This window comes from Pogona vitticeps, chromosome 2 (genome assembly GCF_051106095.1).
Source record: "Pogona vitticeps strain Pit_001003342236 chromosome 2, PviZW2.1, whole genome shotgun sequence".
NCBI classification, from domain to species: Eukaryota; Metazoa; Chordata; class Lepidosauria; order Squamata; family Agamidae; genus Pogona; species Pogona vitticeps.
In genome coordinates, this window is record NC_135784.1 from 18,256,135 (window position 1) to 18,274,927 (window position 18,793).

Genomic DNA, 18,793 nt, shown 5'->3' on the forward strand with positions numbered 1-18,793 from the left:
CTCCAAGCCACCAACAGCAGCTGCTGCCGCCTCTTCCAGGGAAGCAGCTCTCTGGCTCTCTTTCTCTCTCGGCTCCCCCAGCACCAGCCCGGCCAGCGCTTCCTTCTCCTTTTCGTCCTGCTTCAACCGCCTCGACTCTGGAGGCTGCCTGGGCTCGCCTCTCAAAGTTTGCTCCTCTGTCGTGGTGGGGGTACCTGCTGCTGCTGAGTGCGCCTTTTTTTGAGGGGGGCCTTCAGAGGACGGTTGCCGGACTGCCGTGTGTGTGTGTGCGTGTGCATGTGTGTATGCATGCGCGCGTACACTTGTGTAGGGCACCCCGTTCTGTTTAATTTCGCCGGTACCGATGGGGGCTTTCCTCCTTTGGCGATTCTGTGAGGTTTTTTAAAAAAATTATGTCATGCCCTCCTCCCCGCTAGGCGATTGCCGACGCTCCCTCCCTCCTCCACTTCTTCATCCTGCTCCTGGTGCTGGTGGGGGTAGTGAAGAAGGAGCCAGAGGGGGTCGTGGCCAGCGACAAGGGCTCATGCGCCCCTCCTCCTCGAAGCCCCAGCCGGGCTAAGGAAACTCCTGGGCAGAACATCTGATGTGGCCCAGCCTCATCCAGACTCTGCCTCCAGCGGCCCCCAGGTAAATTGAGTTTGAGACCCCTGCTTTACACTCTCGCCTCACGTCTCACACCCATAAGAATTTACACACTGGAGAAAAACTATACCAGTGCCACAAAAATATGGGATATGTTTTTCTCATAACTGAAACCTTCTAATTCACCAGAGAGTCGAGACAGGAGAAAAAGCTTAGAAATGCGCACAGTGTGGGAAATGTTTCTCTTGGAATTCACACCTCACAAGGCACAACAAGAAAGGGATATACAGTGAATATAAAAATCTTACACACCCCTGTTAAAATGTCAAGTGTCTGTGATGTAAAAAAAAGAGACAAAGATAAATCACTTCAGAACTGTCAGCTAAACTGCAGAAGCCCTTGTGTGCTGCAGGGTCAGAAGACCAAGCAGTCGTAAGATCAAATCCACGCGACGGAGTGAGCACCCATCGCTTGTCCCACCTCCCGCCAACCTAGCGGTTCGAAAGCATGCAAATGCGAGTAGATAATTAGGGACCACCTCGGTGGGAAGGTAAACAACGTTCCGTGTCTAAGTCGCACTGGCCATGTGACCACGGAAAGATTGTCTTCGGACAAAATGCTGGCTCTATGGCTTGGAAACGGGGATGAGCACCGCCCCCTAAAGTCGAACACGACTGGATAAAAATTCTCAAGGGGAACCTTTAGCTTTTATAAACTTTAAAATCTGGTTCACCAACAAACTGGTATTTTTTTAGGGGGAGGGAAGTAAAAATAAAAAACTGCCACGAGTATGGGAAATGGCATGTTTGAAGGCAGCATTTCTGACACATCAGAGCCACGTGGATATGTACTATCAGTACTGTAGTCAGAAAGACTCAATTTGAGCATTCGCTATAATCCACATTTTTTTAGCACCTGCAGGAGGCCTTGGAACTGATCCCTGAAGATATGGGGCTCCTTCTGCATGTATTTACTGCCGCACAAACGCAGTTGGAGTGCTTCAACTTCCTGCTTATGTGTCTGGCCCCATGGAGCATTTTGTACTCACACAGCATCTCCAGACTCCCTTCAATTTTAAAGTCTTTGCTCAGGAAGACTCCTTCCGGATATGAAGGCAGGTATCGGTGATCAACAATCTTGCAGTAGGCGCCCTAGAGAGAGCATAAAGGGAAGCGATGCTACAACTCCCAATGAACAGAACGCCAGCTTCCTTTTTTTTGTACATTAACCACAGGAAGTAACGTCCATGAGAGCCATGTAACCTCGGAGATAGGCCTTGGTCCAGGTGAGTGAAATGTTGATATGTTTATGTGTTGGACTCGTCAGCCCTGGAAGGCAGCCCATCTAGGAGAAGGAAAACTCCAAATTTAAACCTCCACTGCCTTGTGGCTATATCCACTTATGGAAAGGGCTTCAGGAGATAACCTCGAGGCAAAATCCGGAGCCGGAGTCCCGGAGGCATTTTCTTTCATTCTGCCAACTCCTGCGACGTTGCTGTAACCAGTTGTATTGGCTCTTGCCTTTCCACTGGACCATTTCAGCGATGTGGAGAGGGGGGATTTGCTGCTTGGGTAACAGCCTATCCTCCATACTATTTTACCCAGGCTTCGTGCTCTGGAGAGGACACTCCAGCTTCGCATACAGCGTCGAAACAACACGGGAAGTAGCAGTTACCGGTTATAAGTCTCTGCTCAGTTGGCGTAGAGCAGGACGCCAGGGGCTACTTCTGACGGTGGGAGAGGTCATTGGTAGAACTCTCGAATTGGCCTCCTCAGCCACACTAGACGCTGTTCCAAGTCCTCCATACAGAGCACGCTACCATAGTCTTTCGAGACTGAAGGATGCCTACTACTGGGTCTGTGGGCTGGAACCCTCAGGATTCTGTCTCAGGATCAGAGTCCAGATTAGGCATCCTTCAGTCTCGAGAGACTAGGGTAACGTGCTCTGTATGGAGGACTTGGAGCAGCGTCTAGTGTGGCTGAGAAGGACAATTGGAGAGTGACAATTCCTATTTCTCTCGCCTTAAGTTCATTCACACGAATCATTCCACGTTCAGCCGCTCTTCTTTTTGTGATTTCCAATCTACATTGGTTCGTGTTTCTCCCATTCCAGACTCCATTTGTGAAACTTCATGCTTTCAGATCTTGAACATCAGCAACTGGAGACCCTTTTGATTTCATCAAGGACATAATTGTTTGTCTTTCTTAGGGTCCATAATACAGTAGGACCACCATAGCCATGGGGGATTGGTTTCAAATACTGTACTTCCCACTCCCGCCTATGGTTATAATGCAGATGAATGCTAGTGAATGCTGTACCTAGCATGGTCTCTGGCTCCCTCTAGTGGCTAGTTGTGCTAACTTCATCTTGAGAAATATATATTTCTAGCATTTTTCTTTTAATATTTTAAATATTTTCAGACTGTGGATGTGAATTGGTGGAAACTGATCCCATGGATATCGGAGTCCTACTGTATCAGCAAAGCTCTTCTCTGGCAGCATTTCTCCAAAGAAATTGATTTTTGATTTTGCCTTTTGAAATTGATTTTTGCCCCTGCTCTCCTTCCGGTGGACTCAGGACTCCAGATGGCTTCAAACACTTTGGGCTTGAGCCAGTGAGTGAGTTGTCGGTCAGTTCTGTCCTCCCTGGATTGTCATGCCTCTAGAATAAATACCCCAGATGTGGTGTGTGGAGTCGGTAGTTAAACCTTAGAGAACATGGGCAAGCAAAGATGCCCGAACAATGTCCTCTTGCTGTACAGCAGGCTTGTCCAACCTTGGCCGTCCAGATGTTCTTGGACTTCAACTCCCAGAAGCCTTCAGCACCACCTCTGCTGGACAGGATTTCTGGGAGTTGAAGTTCAAGAACATCTGGAGGGCCAAGTTTGGACAAGCCTGCTGTAGAGCCTTGGAAAGTGTATATAAGCCTTTCTTTACTCTTTGAGCCGTGAACGACCAAAGTGAAGTTCTCCTGTTACAACTTCTAGTGTTCCTCAGTATGTGCAACACCAGCTGCGGCTGATGGGAGCTGTCTTCCGATAATAGGGAATCCTACGATAATGGAGCTCGAAAGGGTCTCGAAGGCCATCAAGTCCAACCTCCTGCTCAAGGCAGGAATCCAAGTCAAAAGATATCAGCCAAGCGGTTGTCTGAATCTTCTCTTGAAACCCTCCAGCGTTGGAGCGCTCAACACCTGCCAAGTTCATGGGTTCCTTCGTCGTACTGCTCTAACAGTTAGGGAGTTTTTTCCTGATATTCAGCCTAAATCTGGCCTCCTGTAGCTTGAGCCCATCATTACGCATCCTGCACTCTGGGATGACTGAGAACAGATCATAGAGTCAGAGAATCGTCATAGGGTTGGGAAGGGATCTTGGAGGTCATCTAGGCCACCCCCCTGCCCAAGGCAGGAGGCCTCCAGCCATCCCGGACAGATGGCCGTCCAATCCGTTCCCCTCCTCTGCAGTGCCACACATTTTAGCTGGATATTCCTGGCCTTTTCCTCTTCGTGATATACATCAGGGGCACAGTGGAAGTTACGAGATCCCCACAAGAGGCAAAGGCCTCGGCTGGAGAAGAAATCCGAGGGCGCCCAGTATTCCCCGGGCAGGGTGTTCTGGGAGTGTGGGAAGCAGGAGAGAGAGAGGGCGGGGGAGAAGATCCTGTTTCCAAAACGTTTCCCAAGGGCCGCTGAGGAGCAAATCCAGGCCGGACTCTGTCCTTCACCTCTGAGCTCAGGCGGCAGATTGGAGGGGTCGGCGCTTCCCTTGCCAGGAGCCTGGCTTGGCTTCAGTCACATGATAGGAAGTGGGAGACAAGAGTGGCAGCCAAGAGCAAAGGAGTCTGAGGGGAGGGAGATGATGGAAGATTGAAAGGGAGGGTTCAAAGGCCCAGACCTCCCCCTGGAAATGGGAGAGGAGATCAGGTGAGAAAGAGTGGCTCCGGATTTTGTTTTTTGTTTTGTTTTGGAGTGGTTGCAGGCGGGGGCGGGGGATGAGAATCGACCTGGAAAAAAGCAGAGGGATTTTATGGGGGGAAATCTGGGCAGATCGAGATCCTGGACCTTCCCTCAAATCGAGGAGGGAGCAAACGGACTCCATTATAGTCAGATTGCAATGCAATGCAATAGAAGGTTCTAGAATCTGGATGCATTGTGGCAAGATCCAGTGAACTGGTGAGGCAACCCAGGGTTAAATGCAGGGAATTGGGATTTCTAGAGGGGAAGGCAACCTGGGATGGAGTTGGAAGTCTCCCAAGACCAAGGCTTCTCCCTCCCCAATAATCCCGTCCTGTGTCTCCTCTCAATTCCTTTGGAGGGGAAAAGGGGAGCCAGCTTCTCCCAAGGGTGCCTAGGCTCCAAGCCGTGACGTGGGGAGCCCCTTTCCCTTTTGCCCCTCAATGCACTTCGGGGGGGAGGGATGGTGAGTCTCCCCAAGGATTTGGGTTCGGGGGAACCAGGAGGAAGCGAATAGACAGTGAGAGAGGATCTCTTCCCCTCCTCCAGGTTGGCCCCCAAAGTTTGGTTTCCTGATGCCAAGCCTTGCAGCCCCCCCCTCGGCCGACCACACGACCACCTACAGAAGCTGCCGAGGTTGACAGTTGACGGGGAAGAGGAGCCCATAAATAGGATTTTCCCGAGCTCCTTCTCCTATGCTATCAAGTCAGCTCTGACATTTGGTGACTCTTTTCAGGGTATTCTAAGCGGAGAGTACAAGTGGTGCCTCACTTGATGAGGATATAGAACGAAATCCTTGTCAAGCGAAATAAAAAAACCAATTGAAATGCATTAAAACCTGGTTAATGCGTTCCAATGGGCTAAATGTCTCAGCATCCAGCGAAGAACCTCCATAGGGCGGCCATTTTCTGCTCCCTTTCTTGGGAAGAATCCCTCCTAAAGCACAGCAGGGGGCCATTTTGAAACCCCGACGATCAGCTGTATATCGAAGTGGCGTCCCCTTCCCTTCTTCTGGGGACACCCTGGGATTGTGTTGCTCCCCCAAGGCTACCCAGGCTGGCCAGAAAGGCGGGAGGCACAGAGGGGGAATCGAACTCCCAACCTCTGGCTCCCCTGCCAAGCGCCTGACTCACTAAGATGTCCAGACAGCTCTTTCTCTTGACTCGGAGACCCCCTAAATTAGGACCAATGTTGTCGTTATGTGTGAGAGAGGTGCACTGAGCACTCAGCAGGAGATGGAGGAAGAGGAGAGGGGAGATGTGGCTGGCGGCTTTTGTCAATTCCAACTTTTTTTTCCCTTTCTCCTAGAATTTAATGATCGTTACTAGAAAAATGACCTGCCTTTGCAGCCTGTGAAGAGTGTCGTCTGATAAAAACAGTCTTTGCTCACAGCGAGCGAGAGAGAGAGAGAAGGAAGGACCCCTTTGATTCCACCGAAGGCTTTCTTAGAACACAAACCAGCAACCGAGGAGCAGAATATCGTTGACCTTGATCGAGGAAGAGCTTCTGATGTCCTCATGGCTGAGAGCAGTGCCATGAGGAAAATCTTGGAGGAGGATGTTCTCAGCTCAGATACACAACTCCAGAGCTTCAGGCGGTTCTCCTACAAGGAAGCGGAAGGGCCCCGAGACGCTTGCAGCCGACTCCACGGTCTCTGCCGTCGGTGGCTGAAGCCAGAAAGGCACACCAAGGCTCAGATCCTGGACCTGGTGATCCTGGAGCAGTTCCTGGCCATCCTTCCCCCGGAGATGTCCAGCTGGGTGAGGGAATGTGGAGCGGAGAGCAGTTCCCAGGCGGTGGCCCTGGCCGAAGGCTTCCTCCTGAGCCAGGCAGAAGAGGAGCGGAAGGTGAGGGGATTCCCACTTGGGGCTCTTCAGACAGGTAGCCTCAGTCCCTGTGGCCCCTTCTTCTGCCCCACAGCCCCTCCTGAGGCCACTTGTGCTCTCATGGCCCCCAGGCTTCTGCGGTTCTGCCTAACTTTGGTGCACTGCCTCTTCTCTTTGGAGTAAAGAGTTAAGTCTACAGGAAGCATGGATCTTGATTCGGAGTAGAAAAATATCTGTGGAAAGTTTGATCCTCCTTTAAAACAAGCCACCCTTGTTATTTTTTTCAGGGACTGGGTGGGTAGCTCAGTGGCTGAGGTCCCTGGCTGCAGAGCGAGAGGTTGGGAGTTCGATTCCCCCCACTGGGCCTCCTGGGAAAAGAGCCAGCCTGGGTAGCCTTGGGCCAGCGGCCCAGTCCCAGAAATACCCTCATAAAAAGGAATGGAGAACCACTTATCTTCCTGGGAAACCCTGAAAAGGGTGGCCTTAAGTCACGTATACCCTAGAAATAGTCCACCTCCCACCTAATGGGTCGCAAATTTAAAGGAGGATCTTTTAAGATGTTCGACAAAGGGCTTACAGTCCTTTGAAAATATCCAGAGACAGACATCCCCTGACCCCCAAATTCCACCACCAACCTTCCAGTGTTTGTCCCTTTCTCATTCCTTTTCTGTAGTCCTTCTGGATTTCATCCTTCGTTGTTCTTTCAGGGGAAAAATCTCTCTGTGGACATTCAGCCTGATTTCTCAGTGACAGAGAAGGCGGCACAGCCGGAGAGCAGACAGCATCTTCTGCCAAGGGGGAACACGCCAGGCGGTGAAGGAGGTGCCAGTTTGCAGGGTAAAGTCAAATGCCGGCAGGGGAAAGGAAGAGGGTGATCTCCCCGTCTGAAGGATGGAGGAGAAGCATGGGCTGCGTTGATATCTCCCTGAGTATCTCCCCCCCCATTCTATATACTGTATTGTGTTTTAATGGTTGTTTTGTGTTGACATGTCCCCTGTGAGTAATAACAACCCCATGAATGAGCCATCTCCCAAAATAATGTTGTGTCCTCAACAGCCCTAGCTCAGCTCTTGCAGACTCCAATCTGTGACTTCCTTTAGGTTACCAGTCCATCTCGTATTTGTTCTTCCTCTTTTCCTGCTGCCGTCCACTTTTCCCCACATGTTTGTCTTTTCCAGAGAATCTTGCCTTTTCGTGAGGTGCCCAAAGGAGGACAGTCTCAATTTCAACATTTTTGCCTCCAGAGAGAGTTCAGGGTGGATTTGATCTAGGGCCCACTCATTTGTCTTTCCGGAAGAGAACATTGCATATGTTTCTGTGAGAATTATATGCACCTGACGCCACGTTCTCAGCATCTCTCACATAGGAGATGGAATGTTTAATTACCAATACTTAAAGGACTTTAAACGAGAAAAGTAGTGCTTAGATTCATGGCCAGAAGGTCAAAGAGAAAAGCTCCACCGAAAGGAAATAGAAATCATATCTATTTGCTGAAACACAAATTCAGGATAGGGCAGAATCCAAATTGTCTCACTCCGTCCAGTTGTCATTGCATCGCTGGTTGCATCTCAGGCCTGAGAACAACAATCCTGTGAGGTAGGTCTGGTTGTGGAAGAATAACTGAGCTGCGATCATTCCGTGGGTTTTATGGCAGTTCTGAGTTTCAGTGGCAACAAGCTCTCCTAAGTCTCAAGCTAAGAGCTGGCCGTTCCCCCTTTTATTGCAATCTTTTGCATTAGACTGGAGTTACTTTCTTGTAAGTTTTAGAAAAAGGAAGCCGTGTGGATCTGTTATACCATATCAGAACAAAAGGAAAACATTAAAAATAAAGTTGACAAAAATGGCTCATGGGCAAATCCATTTCCTCAGACAAATTCTGAGCTTCCTGTCTGAGTAAAATATAGCAATTAGTTTTTTAGGTCACAAAAAAGTTTTGTGATTTTTATTAGTATTGGTACTAGTATTAGTATTAGTATTTGTCTAATTTTCTAGTACGTATGTGTTTATAGGTTTTTTTGTCTCTGTGAGAAACGGTTGCAACTGATACTGCATTCCCATACAGGAGCTGGAATGATGCTAGTAGCAAAGACTCCGCCATCTTCCCTTCCCTCGGATGGAGAGGAACCCCATCAGGTAAGCAGAAGGGCTAAACTGCAGTCCATCCGTACATCAAATGCTCTCATCCCATCCCTGGGAAGAATTAAGGGGACATTTGTTCCAGTTTTGCTTGTGTCAGAATATTTCCAAAACAAAAACCATTACATGCTTTGTATTTGGGATTTCATGAAAATGAGATATTAAACGTGAGAGGAATGAAAACTGATGGAGTCACCCATCCAGACCCCACAGCTTTGAGTGCTTAACTCTTAAAAGTCCTTTGTATTCATTAGTCATGCCCGTCCTGAATTTGGCTGGTTGCTCCTTTTTTTAAAGGAGTTCCTTGCTGTAACACCTATAGAGTAGAGCCCCTTTATCTGCAGGATCTGTATCGCCAGATTCACTTATCCACGGTCTGAAAAATTAAAAATATTAAAAGAAAAATCCAAGCTATATATTTTTTCCACAAGGTCAGTACCAAAATTGGCCACAAGAGATAGCCAGAAACCATGCTACAGAAAGCATTGGTTACTAAAATACAATTTGCTATAACATAATCCTTCTGAAGAAAATCAATCCTGAGTGCTCAGTGGAAGGACAGATCCTGAAGCTGAGGTTCCAATACTTTGGCCATCTCATGAGAAGAGAAGACTCCCTGGAAAAGACCCTGATGTTGGGAAAGTGTGACGGCAAGAGGAGAAGGGGACCACAGAGGACGAGATGGTTGGACAGTGTCATCGAAGCGACTAACATGAACTTGACCGAACTCCGGGAGGCAGTGGAAGGCAGGAGGGCCTGGTGTGCTCTAGTCCATGGGGTCACGAAGAGTCAGACTTAACGACTGAACAACAGCAACATAGCATAATCCGTGTTGTTCAGCATCAGCGGGAAGTTTGGATCTGATCACCTGTGGATATGGAGGTCCTACTGTATATCAAGAAAGTATAACATAGTTGTCTCCATGGTGAGAAAAGCAGGACCCTCCTGTATCAGATTGGTTTCTCACAAAAGTTCCCTATGGCAAGCCAATACATAGGGCAGAGAAATCCCTTTATCTCTCTGTCTCGTCTGGTTCAGACACCTGTTTTGGAGGGTTGTATTAAAGTAGAGAGCTGTGTGAGCTGTGAGAAAAATATACTTTTTTCTCCAGGCTTCTGTGACCGTTGAAGAGGTGGCGGTGTGTTTCACCCAGGAGGAGTGGGCGCTGCTGGATCCTTTCCAGAGGGCCCTACAGAGGGAAGTCATGGAGGAGAATTCTAGGATGGTGACATCTCTGGGTAAGGCCTACTCTTTTCCTGGTAATTGAAAAAAATAATTCAAAAGGTGGAGAGAAATGCTGAGATCGGAAAGGGGGTTATGAAAGTATGATGTAGATCCGGGGTCATCAACCCCCGGTCCGCGGCCCAGTACCGGTCCCTGGTCTGAGCTGGACCGGGCCGCGGAGACAGACTTCCTGCCCCCCCGCACTCACCCACCCCCGCAAAAGCCCTACCGCCTCCCTTCCTCCCTCTGTCCTCCGAAAGCAGGAGCAGAAGCAAGGAAGGCCGTGATGCAGGTGGCCGTCGATTTTAAGGAGTGCCTCAAGGACTCGCCCCGCTTCAGGTGCGGGGGGTGGGGGGCAGGGGCTTCACCGGGAAGGTCTGTCAGGAAGCCCGAGGTGGGCGGGGCGGCCCACTCCCCTCCCTTGCCCTTTCCATTGCTGGACTTGCGGGGCGGGGGTAGGGAGAAAGGGAAACGGCCACTGCTGACCCCGCTCTTTGCCGCCTGAGCCCACTCGGGGCCGCAGCCTGGGTCTCTTCCTGGGCTTGGGAGGAGAAAAGGGAGCCCCAGGGAAGCGCCTCCCGGGGGTGAGGAAGGAGGGAGAGGGATGGATGGAGTGAGCCTCGCGGGTGGGCCTTGCAACTTTGGAGAGGCTACTTTTACATGGCGGAATGGGAGGGGGGGTGGCTCTGGTCCGGGCGGGGCCAGGCTAGGCAGCCGGTGGTCATCAGCCCGCCCGTTTGATCCCGGAGCTCTTGCTGCAGCGGGGCTACTCGCGGGAGGTGTTTGGCAGCGGCGGCGGCTGTGGCCGTTTCTGCAGCCAAAGGGGACAGGACTGGCACCCGAGTCCCCCGAGCTCTTCTGCAGGGCTCGGCTGGGCCAGGCCGGAGGCTTCCCTGGAGCAGCCACGGAGAAGAGGCGGGCACAGGCGGTTAGTCCCCCCCCCCCCGGGGGGGGCTGCTTTTCTCTCTTCTGGCGTTGGGCAAAAGACTTCCCGGGCCCGGCCGGGAGGGTCACTCGGAGGGTCCTCTTTGGAGTGGCCTCTCCCCTACTCCCCACCCCACCCAGTGGCTGCACCTCCTTGTGGCGCATGGACTCCCCCAAGGTCCCTTGGGGCAGAGGCAGGGCCCCCGCGGGGGCTTTGCACGACCCCAACCTGGGAAATATATTTCTCAAGGGAGAACGGTGTGCTTTCAGGGCAAAGAATACACAAAGAACCAACCGAAAAGAAAGAGAGGAAGAGGAAGAAAGCGGGAGGGGCCGCCTCCTCAGAGAGGGTGAGAGGAAGCGTGGCGCTTCTGGCCAGCTGCCCCACCGGCCACTTGGGCGACTTGGTGCCGGAGCGCTTCATTGCCTGCCCATGGTCGCTCCTGCCAGTATGCTATGTGCAAGGCAGCACACACCGCCAAGCACTTCTCGTCGTGGTTGAGGGAGGAGGGGTAGGAGGAGGAGGAGGGGTGTTAAAGAGAGCTCTCGAGGTGTTTTGGGGTGGGGTCGGCGAGCAACAGCAGCAACAGCCACCCTTGACTGGGACTCCACTTCTCCCACCGCCCTGCACCTCCCAGCTGGCAGCCCCGGGCTCCCTTCCTGAGCAGGATGGAGAGGGTTGCTCCTCAGCTAGGCAGCAAGCGGGTGGAGGTGCCGGCCCTTCCCTTCAAAAACCCAGAAGGAATCCAAGGAACCAAAACTCCACGCAATGCTTCCCTGGACTTCTTTAGGATGGCGAGCCAACTAAGGGTTAAATACACCGAGTGGGGATTCCTAGAAGGGAAGGGGAGCTTGGAAGAAGGAGACCTTTCTGTCCCCATTGGAAATGTTACCTCTCTAAAAACATGTCCCTTCCTGTCCGCCCTTTTTCTTCCTCTGGAGGAAAGTGAGGCTTGGGTGGCTGGAAAGGCTGCCTGGGACCTGCTTCTCCCTTTCTGGGATCCAGGGAGCCTCCACCTCTTCCCCCCCAACACCCCCCACCATTGCAACTGGGAGAGATGGTGAGTGTGTCCCAGCAGGGCTGCCTGGGATGGTGAGTGCGGGGGCAGGACTGGAGGAGGCTGGCAGGAGGCGAGGGGCAGGTAGGGGAGTGAGGGTCCCCCAACTCCAAATGCAGCCGAGGGGAGGGAAGACCCCAAGACCGGGCAGGAGAGGCAGCCAGAAGGGAGCCCAACCCTGCTGCCTGAAGGGTTACATCCACCCCCTCCTTCCCCCTCTCATGCTGGCAAAAGGACTAATCCTGCACCTTCCAAGCCATGAGAATGGGGGTTTGGTCCTGACAACTTACACAGCAGGCTGTTCATAGATAGAACTGTAGCCTGATGATGGTGTGATGATTTGATGAGATGATAATTTCATAAGGACAGGATCTTTTGGGGATATGCTATGCTTTACTATTGTTCACAATAATTATTTTATCTGCATATTTTATGAAGAGCTTTGGTAATCTGCTTTAATATGAGAAGTGATTTCATTATATTTCATATGTATAATGTATTGCTTTAAATTCTACTTGATAAGCACTGGTTAAAGCAGAAACACCTCACACCCTTGTGATAAAACAGTGAAAAGTATACATAAAATATTACAAGGAAAATTTGGGAATGCACTCTCTCTCTCTCTCTCTCTCTCTCTCTCTCTCTCTCTCACACACACACACACACACACACACACACACACACAATCAATCAATCAATCAATCAATCAATCAATCAATCAATCAATCCAGTGTTATGAAATCTCAGTGAAAGCAAAAGCAAGACAGTTCTGGAACTTCTTCCACCTTTAATGAGACCTATGAACTGTACAACTCAGTTGAACAGCAAACAGAATTTTTTTAGGTAGAGGGAAATAAAAATCGAGGAGCAGAGGTTCGTTGGCCTTCATCGAGGAAGAGCTTCTGATGTCCTCATGGCTGAGAGCAGTGCCATGAGGAAAATCTTGGAGGAGGATGTTGTCAGCTCAGATATACAACTCCAGAGCTTCAGGCGGTTCTCCTACAAGGAAGCAGAAGGGCCCCGAGAAGCTTGCAGCCGACTCCACCGTCTCTGTCGTCAGTGGTTGAAGCCACAAAGGCACACCAAGGCTCAGATTCTGGACCTGGTGATCCTGGAGCAGTTCCTGGCCATCCTTCCCCCAGAGATGTCCCGCTGGGTGAGGGAATGTGGAGCGGAGACCAGTTCCCAGGCGGTGGCCCTGGCCGAAGGCTTCCTCCTGAGCCAGGCAGAAGAGGAGCGGAAGGTGAGGGGATTCCCACTTGGGGCTCTTAAGACAGGTCGCCTCAGTCCCTGTGGCCCCTTCCTCTGCCCCACAGCCCCACCTGAGGCCCCTCGTGCTGCCATGGCCCCCCCAAGCTTCTGCGGTTCTGCCTAGCTTTGGTGCACCTTCTCTTCTCTTTGGAAGCAAAGTCTACAGGAAGCATGGATCTTAATTCAGAGTAGGAAAACTCTTCCAGACGTCTGTGGAAAGCTTGATCCTCCTTTAAAACAAGCCACCCTTGTTATTTTTTCTGTAAGAAAATTCCAGGTTTCTCTTTCTGCCCCAGAGACACCACCAAAGGAGACGATGAGGTTTCTGATAGGGTTGTGGGTGGTGGCTCTCTACCTCTTCCTACACCCCAGAAGTCCTCCATCTTTTATCTAATGGATGAGAGATCCAGTGCAGGGACTGGGTGGGTAGCTCAGTGGCAGAGGTCCCTGGCTGCAGAGACAGAGGTTGGGAGTTTGATTCCCCCCACTGGGCCTCCTGGGAAAAGAGCCAGCCTGGGTAGCCTTGGGCCAGCGGCACAGTCCCAGAAATAACCCCATTAAAAAGGGAATGGAAAACCACTTCTAAGTACTGTACAGTATTCTCTACCAAGAAAACCCTGGAAAGGGTGGCCATAAGTCACGCATACCCTAGAAATAGTCCACCTCCCACCTAATGGGTCGCAAATTTAAAGGAGGATCTTTTAAGATGTTCTACAAGGGACTTACAGTCCTTTGATAATATCCAGAGACAGACATCCCCTGACCCCCAAATTCCACCACCAACCTTCCAGTCTTTGTCCCTTTCTCGTTCCTTTTCTGTCATCCTTCTAGATTGAATCCTTCGTTGTTCTTTCAGGGGAAAAATCTCTCTGTGGACATTCAGCCTGATTTCGCAGTGACAGAGAAGATGGCACAGCCAGAGAGCAGACAGGATCTTCTGCCAAGGGGGAACACGCCAGGCGGTGAAGGAGGTGCCAGTTTGCAGGGTAAAGTCAAATGTCAGCAGGGGAAAGGAAGAGGGTGATCTCCTTGTCTGAAGGATGGAGGAGAAACACGGGCTCCGTTGATATCTCCCTGAGTATCTCCCCCCCATTCTATATATTGTGTTTTAACGGTTGTTTTGTGTTGACACATCACCTGCTGCCATCCACTTTTCCCCACATGATTGTCTTTTCCAGAGAATCTTGCCTTTTCGTGAGGTGCCCAAAGGAGGACAGTCTCAATTTCAGCGTTTTTGCCTCCAGAGAGAGTTCAGGGTGGATTTGATCTTGGGCCCACTCATTTGTCTTTCCGGAAGAGAACATTGCATCTGTTTCTGTGAGAATTGTATGCACCTGATGCCATGTTCTCGGCATCTCTCACATAGGAGATGGAATGTTTAATTACCAACACTTAAAGGACTTTAAACGAGAAAAGGAGTGCTTAGATTCATGGCCAGAAGGTCAAAGAGAAAAGCTCCACCGAAAGGAAATAGAAATCATATCTCTGTGCCTGAAACACAAATTCAGGATAGGGAAGAATCCAAATTGTCTCACTCCGTCCAGGTGTCATTGCATCGCTGGTTGGTCTCTCCACACATTGATTCGATGATTCTGTTTGTATCCCATGTTTGACTCAATGTGCTCAAGACCTTGCAATTTTTTTTCCTTAACAACTCAGGCCTGAGAACAACAATCCTGTGAGGTAGGTCTGGTTGTGGAAGAATAACTGAGCTGTGATCGTCCCGTGGGTTTCATGGCAGTTCTGCTTTTCAGTGGCAACAAGCTCTCCTAAGTCTCAGGCTAAGTGCTGGCCGTTCCCCCCTTCCTTTGCAATCTTTTGCATTTTACTGGAGTTACTTTCTAGTACGTTTTAGAAAAAAGAAGCCATGTTGATCTGTTCTACCATATCAGGTCGAAAGCAAAACAACATTAAAAATAAAGTAGACAAAAAGGGCTCAGGGACAAATCCTCAGACAAAATGTGGGCTTCCTATCTGAGTAAAAGATAGCGATTAGTTTTTAAGGTCACAGAAAAGGTTTGTCATCGTTATTTTATTTGTATTAGTTTTAGAATTGGTCTCAATTTCTAGTACATGTTTATAGGATTTTGATCTTTGTCTCTGTGAGAAACGGTTGCAACTGATACCGCATTCCCATACAGGAGCTGGAATGATGCCAGTAGCAAAGACTCCGCCATTTTCCCTTCCCTCGGATGGAGAGGAACCCCATCAGGTAAGCAGAAGGGCAAAACTGCAGTCCATCCGTACATCAAATGCTCTCATCCCATCCCTTGGAAGAATCAAGGGGGCATTTGTTCCAGTTTTGCTTGTGTCTGAACATTTCCAAAAGAAAAACCATTACATGCTTTGTATTTGGGATTTCAGGAAATTGAGATATTAAACGTGGGAGGAATGAAAACTGATGGAGTCACCCATCCAGACCCAACAGCTTTGAGTGCTTAACTCTTAAAAGTCCTTTGTATTCTTTAGTCATGCCCGTCCTGAATTTGGCTGGTCGCCCATTTTTTTAAAAAGAGTTCCTTGCTGAACACCTATACAGTAGAGCCCCTTTATCTGCAGGATCTGTATCTCCAGATTCACTTATCCACGGTCTGAAAAATTAAAAATATTAAAAGAAAAATCCAAGCTATAAATTTTTTCCACAAGGTCAGTACCAAAATTGGCCACAAGAGACAGCCAGAAACCATGCTACAGAAAGCATTCAGTATTAATATACAATTTGCTATAACATAATCCTTCTGAAAGAAATCAATCCTGAGTGCTCAGCGGAAGGACAGATCCTGAAGCTGAGGCTCCACTATTTTGGCCATCTCATGAGAAGACTCCCTGGAAAAGACCCTGATGTTGGGAAAGTGTGAGGGCAAGAGGAGAAGGGGACGACAGAGGACGAGATGGTTGGACAGTGTCATCGAAGCGACCAACATGAATTTGATCCAACTCCGGGAGGCAGTGGAAGACAGGAGGGCCTGGTGTGCTCTGGTCCATGGGGTCACGAAGAATCAGGCACGACTTAACGACTGAACAACAACAACATAACATAATCCGTGTTGTTCAGCATCAGCGGGAAGCTTGGATCAGATCTCCCGTGGATATGGAGGTCCTACTGTATATCAAGAAAGTATAACATAGTTGTCTCCATGGTGAGAAAAGCAGGACCCTCCTGTATCAGATTGGTTTCTCACAAGAGTTCCCTATGGCAAGCCCAAACATGGGGCAGATAAATCCCTTTATATCTCTATCTCGCCTGATTCAGACACCTGTTTTGGAGGGTTGTATTAAAGTAGCTCTGAGAAAAATATACTTTTTTCTCCAGTCTTCTGTGACCTTTGAAGAGGTGGCGGTGTGTTTCACCCAGGAGGAGTGGGCGCTGCTGGATCCTGACCAGAGGGCCCTACAGAGGGAAGTCATGGAGGAGAATTCTAGGATGGTGACATCTCTGGGTAAGGCCCACTCTTTTCCTGATACTTGAAAAAAATAATTCAAAAGGTGGAGAGAAATGCTGAGATCGGAAAGGGGGTTATGAAAGTATGATGTAGACGACAGAGGGCATCACCAGGAGCCAAGAGAGCGACGCGTTGGGTGCAGATTGTCCGTTTCTGGTCATACCCAGAATTCAGTCTTGGTCTGTGCTTGTCTCTCTTCTTTATAGATAATTTGAAGAAAACAGCCATATGTGCAAAGAGCAGCAAGTGCTTTGTGCAGAAAATGGATCTTGTCAGACATTGGCAAGCACACACAAATGTTAAAAGAATTACTGGAGGGAAACCCTACAAATGCATCCTGTGTGGGAAACATTTTGCTCAAAAGATGACCCTGATCCTTCACAAGAGGACCCACATTGCAAAGAACAGTGTCAGGGAGAAGCCACACAAATGCCAGGAGTGTGAGAAATGTTTTCCTCAAAAGACAGACTTGAAAAAGCATCAGACTCGGCACAGCAGAGAGAAACCATACCAATCTGAGGAGTGCAGGAAAGGTTTTACCCGGAATCCAAACGTTATGAAGCATCAGAGAGTTCATACAAGAGAGAAACCATACAAATGCCTGAAGTGTAGCAAACATTTTTCTCGCAGTACAACCCTTCTGATCCATCAGAGAGTCCACAGAGGAGAAAAACGATACAAATGTCAAGAATGTGGGAAATGTTTTTCTCAAAATTTGATCCTTCTGGTGCACCAGAGAGTCCACACAGGAGAAAAACCCTACAAATATAAGGAATTTGATAAATGTTTTCCTCAGAAGACAGAGTTGGTGAAGATTGAGACTCAGCACACAGGAGAGAAACCGTACCAATGTCAGGAGTGTGAGAAGTCTTTTTCTCAGAACTCAAACCTTCTGAGGCACAAAAGAGTACATACAGGTGAGAAACCGTACAAATGTCAGGAGTGTGAGAAGTCTTTTTCTCAGAACTCACACCTTCTGAGGCACAAAAGAGTACATACAGGTGAGAAACCGTACAAATGTCAGGAATGTGAGAAGCGTTTTTCTCGTAACTCACACCTTCGAAGGCACAAAAGAGTTCATTCTGGAGAAAAGCCATACAACTGTCAGGAGTGTGGGAAAGGTTTTACCAGGAATTCACTCCTTATGAACCATCAGAGAGTCCACACAGGTGAGAAACTGTACAAATGTGAGGAGTGTGAGAAGTGTTTTTCTCAGAACTCAGACCTTCTGAGGCACAAAATAGTTCATACAGGTGAGAAACCGTACAAATGTAAGGATTGTGGGAAAGGTTATACCCAGAATTCAAGCCTTGTGGTGCACCAGAGAGTCCACACAGGAGAGAAACCCTACAAATGCAAGGAGTGTGGGAAATCATTTGCTTGGAATTCACAACTTATGAATCATTATGATGTCCACAAAGGAGGATGTGGAAACGTCAACAAGTGACCCAAGTTTAGGAAATGTTTTGTTCTAATTTCAGATATTGTGAAGCATTGGAGAGTCCACACAGGTGAGAAACTGTAGAAGTTTCAGGAGTGTGAGAACTGTTTTTGTAAGAACTCCCACCTTCTGAGGCACAAAAGTGTTCATATAAGAGAGAAAATGCGCAAATGCCAGGAGTGTCAAAAAGTTTTGATCACAATTCCCAGTTTGAGAACTTTCAAAGAATCCACACCGGAGGACAACTTTACAAGTGTCAATAATGTGGGAAATGTTTCATTCAGAATTCAAAGTTTCTGAAGCATCAGACTGTACACACGAGAGAGAAATCATACCAATGCCAGGTCTGTGGCAAGTGTTTTTCTCTGAGTATAAATCTTCTGATTCACCAGAGAGTCCACAAAGGAGAAAAACCATAGAAATGTAAGGAATATGGGAAATGTTTTGCACAGAAATCAGCTCTTTTGAGCCATCAGGTACTCGACAGGGGAGAGAAGCCACACAAATGCCAGAAGTGTGGGAAATGCTTTGCTCAGAGTTCACAACCTGTGAACCATAAAAGAATCAATCGAGGAAAGCAACTGTACAAGTGCCAGGAGTGTGGGCAGTCTTTTGCGAAGAACTCAAAATATTGTGACCCACTGTTAGGGTTCGTATCTTGCCTCCCCTAGTTTTAAGTGAGACTCTGGAAACACTTGTGTTAAAAAATCACAACTAATCTTTATTAGAATATATAACAATAAATCTGTTTGCCTAAACTCAGCTTCTGCGGTTTGTCTCATCTCCAACGGGACCAGCGAGGGCATCCAAATGTCCTTTGCAAAGGGGTTACAACTCAGCTCGTCTCAGGGTCCTTTCAAAAACGGATTAGTGTTGTCCAAGCCAAAAGTCTCTAATTGCGGTTCTGGTAACGGGGTCGTCTGCTCATTTTGCACCTCCGTCTCATCAGGTTCCCCC

General features: G+C 48.9%; 2 protein-coding genes across 4 annotated transcripts; both read left to right on the top strand.

The window, feature by feature from the left end:
- The first annotated feature begins 1,078 nt into the window (after positions 1 to 1,078).
- LOC144587463 (zinc finger protein 24-like) lies at positions 1,079 to 8,867 on the top strand. 3 transcript variants are annotated; one of them, XM_078388188.1, is made up of 4 exons: positions 1,079 to 4,752; positions 5,842 to 6,380; positions 7,067 to 7,196; positions 8,422 to 8,867. In XM_078388188.1, the coding sequence occupies exons 2-4, from the start codon at positions 6,051 to 6,053 to the stop codon at positions 8,658 to 8,660; spliced, it is 699 nt and encodes a 232-aa protein (XP_078244314.1). In that variant the 5' UTR covers positions 1,079 to 4,752; positions 5,842 to 6,050; the 3' UTR covers positions 8,661 to 8,867. The 3 variants fall into 3 exon arrangements, with proteins under 3 accessions (XP_078244314.1, XP_078244315.1, XP_078244316.1); XM_078388189.1 differs by having other exon boundaries at positions 1,079 to 4,503; XM_078388190.1 differs by lacking the exon at positions 8,422 to 8,867 and having other exon boundaries at positions 7,067 to 8,189.
- Positions 8,868 to 12,459: 3,592 nt separating this feature from the next.
- On the top strand, positions 12,460 to 18,594 carry LOC110069886 (uncharacterized). Its single transcript, XM_078388139.1, has 5 exons — positions 12,460 to 12,944; positions 13,809 to 13,938; positions 15,094 to 15,164; positions 16,266 to 16,392; positions 16,602 to 18,594. The coding sequence occupies exons 1-5, from the start codon at positions 12,615 to 12,617 to the stop codon at positions 17,840 to 17,842; spliced, it is 1,899 nt and encodes a 632-aa protein (XP_078244265.1). The 5' UTR covers positions 12,460 to 12,614; the 3' UTR covers positions 17,843 to 18,594.
- The last annotated feature ends 199 nt before the right edge of the window (positions 18,595 to 18,793 follow it).

Excerpts from the sequence above, each read along its gene's own strand:
- LOC144587463 (XM_078388188.1), top strand. The coding sequence starts at position 6,051 with ATGGCTGAGAGCAGTGCCATGAGGAAAATCTTGGAGGAGGATGTTCTC. Across the intron at positions 6,381-7,066 it reads AGGCAGAAGAGGAGCGGAAG|GGGAAAAATCTCTCTGTGGA; the intron begins GTGAGGGGATTC and ends TTGTTCTTTCAG. Across the intron at positions 7,197-8,421 it reads AGGAGGTGCCAGTTTGCAGG|GAGCTGGAATGATGCTAGTA; the intron begins GTAAAGTCAAAT and ends ATTCCCATACAG.
- LOC110069886 (XM_078388139.1), top strand. The coding sequence starts at position 12,615 with ATGGCTGAGAGCAGTGCCATGAGGAAAATCTTGGAGGAGGATGTTGTC. Across the intron at positions 15,165-16,265 it reads ATGGAGAGGAACCCCATCAG|TCTTCTGTGACCTTTGAAGA; the intron begins GTAAGCAGAAGG and ends TTTTTTCTCCAG. Across the intron at positions 16,393-16,601 it reads TAGGATGGTGACATCTCTGG|ATAATTTGAAGAAAACAGCC; the intron begins GTAAGGCCCACT and ends TCTTCTTTATAG.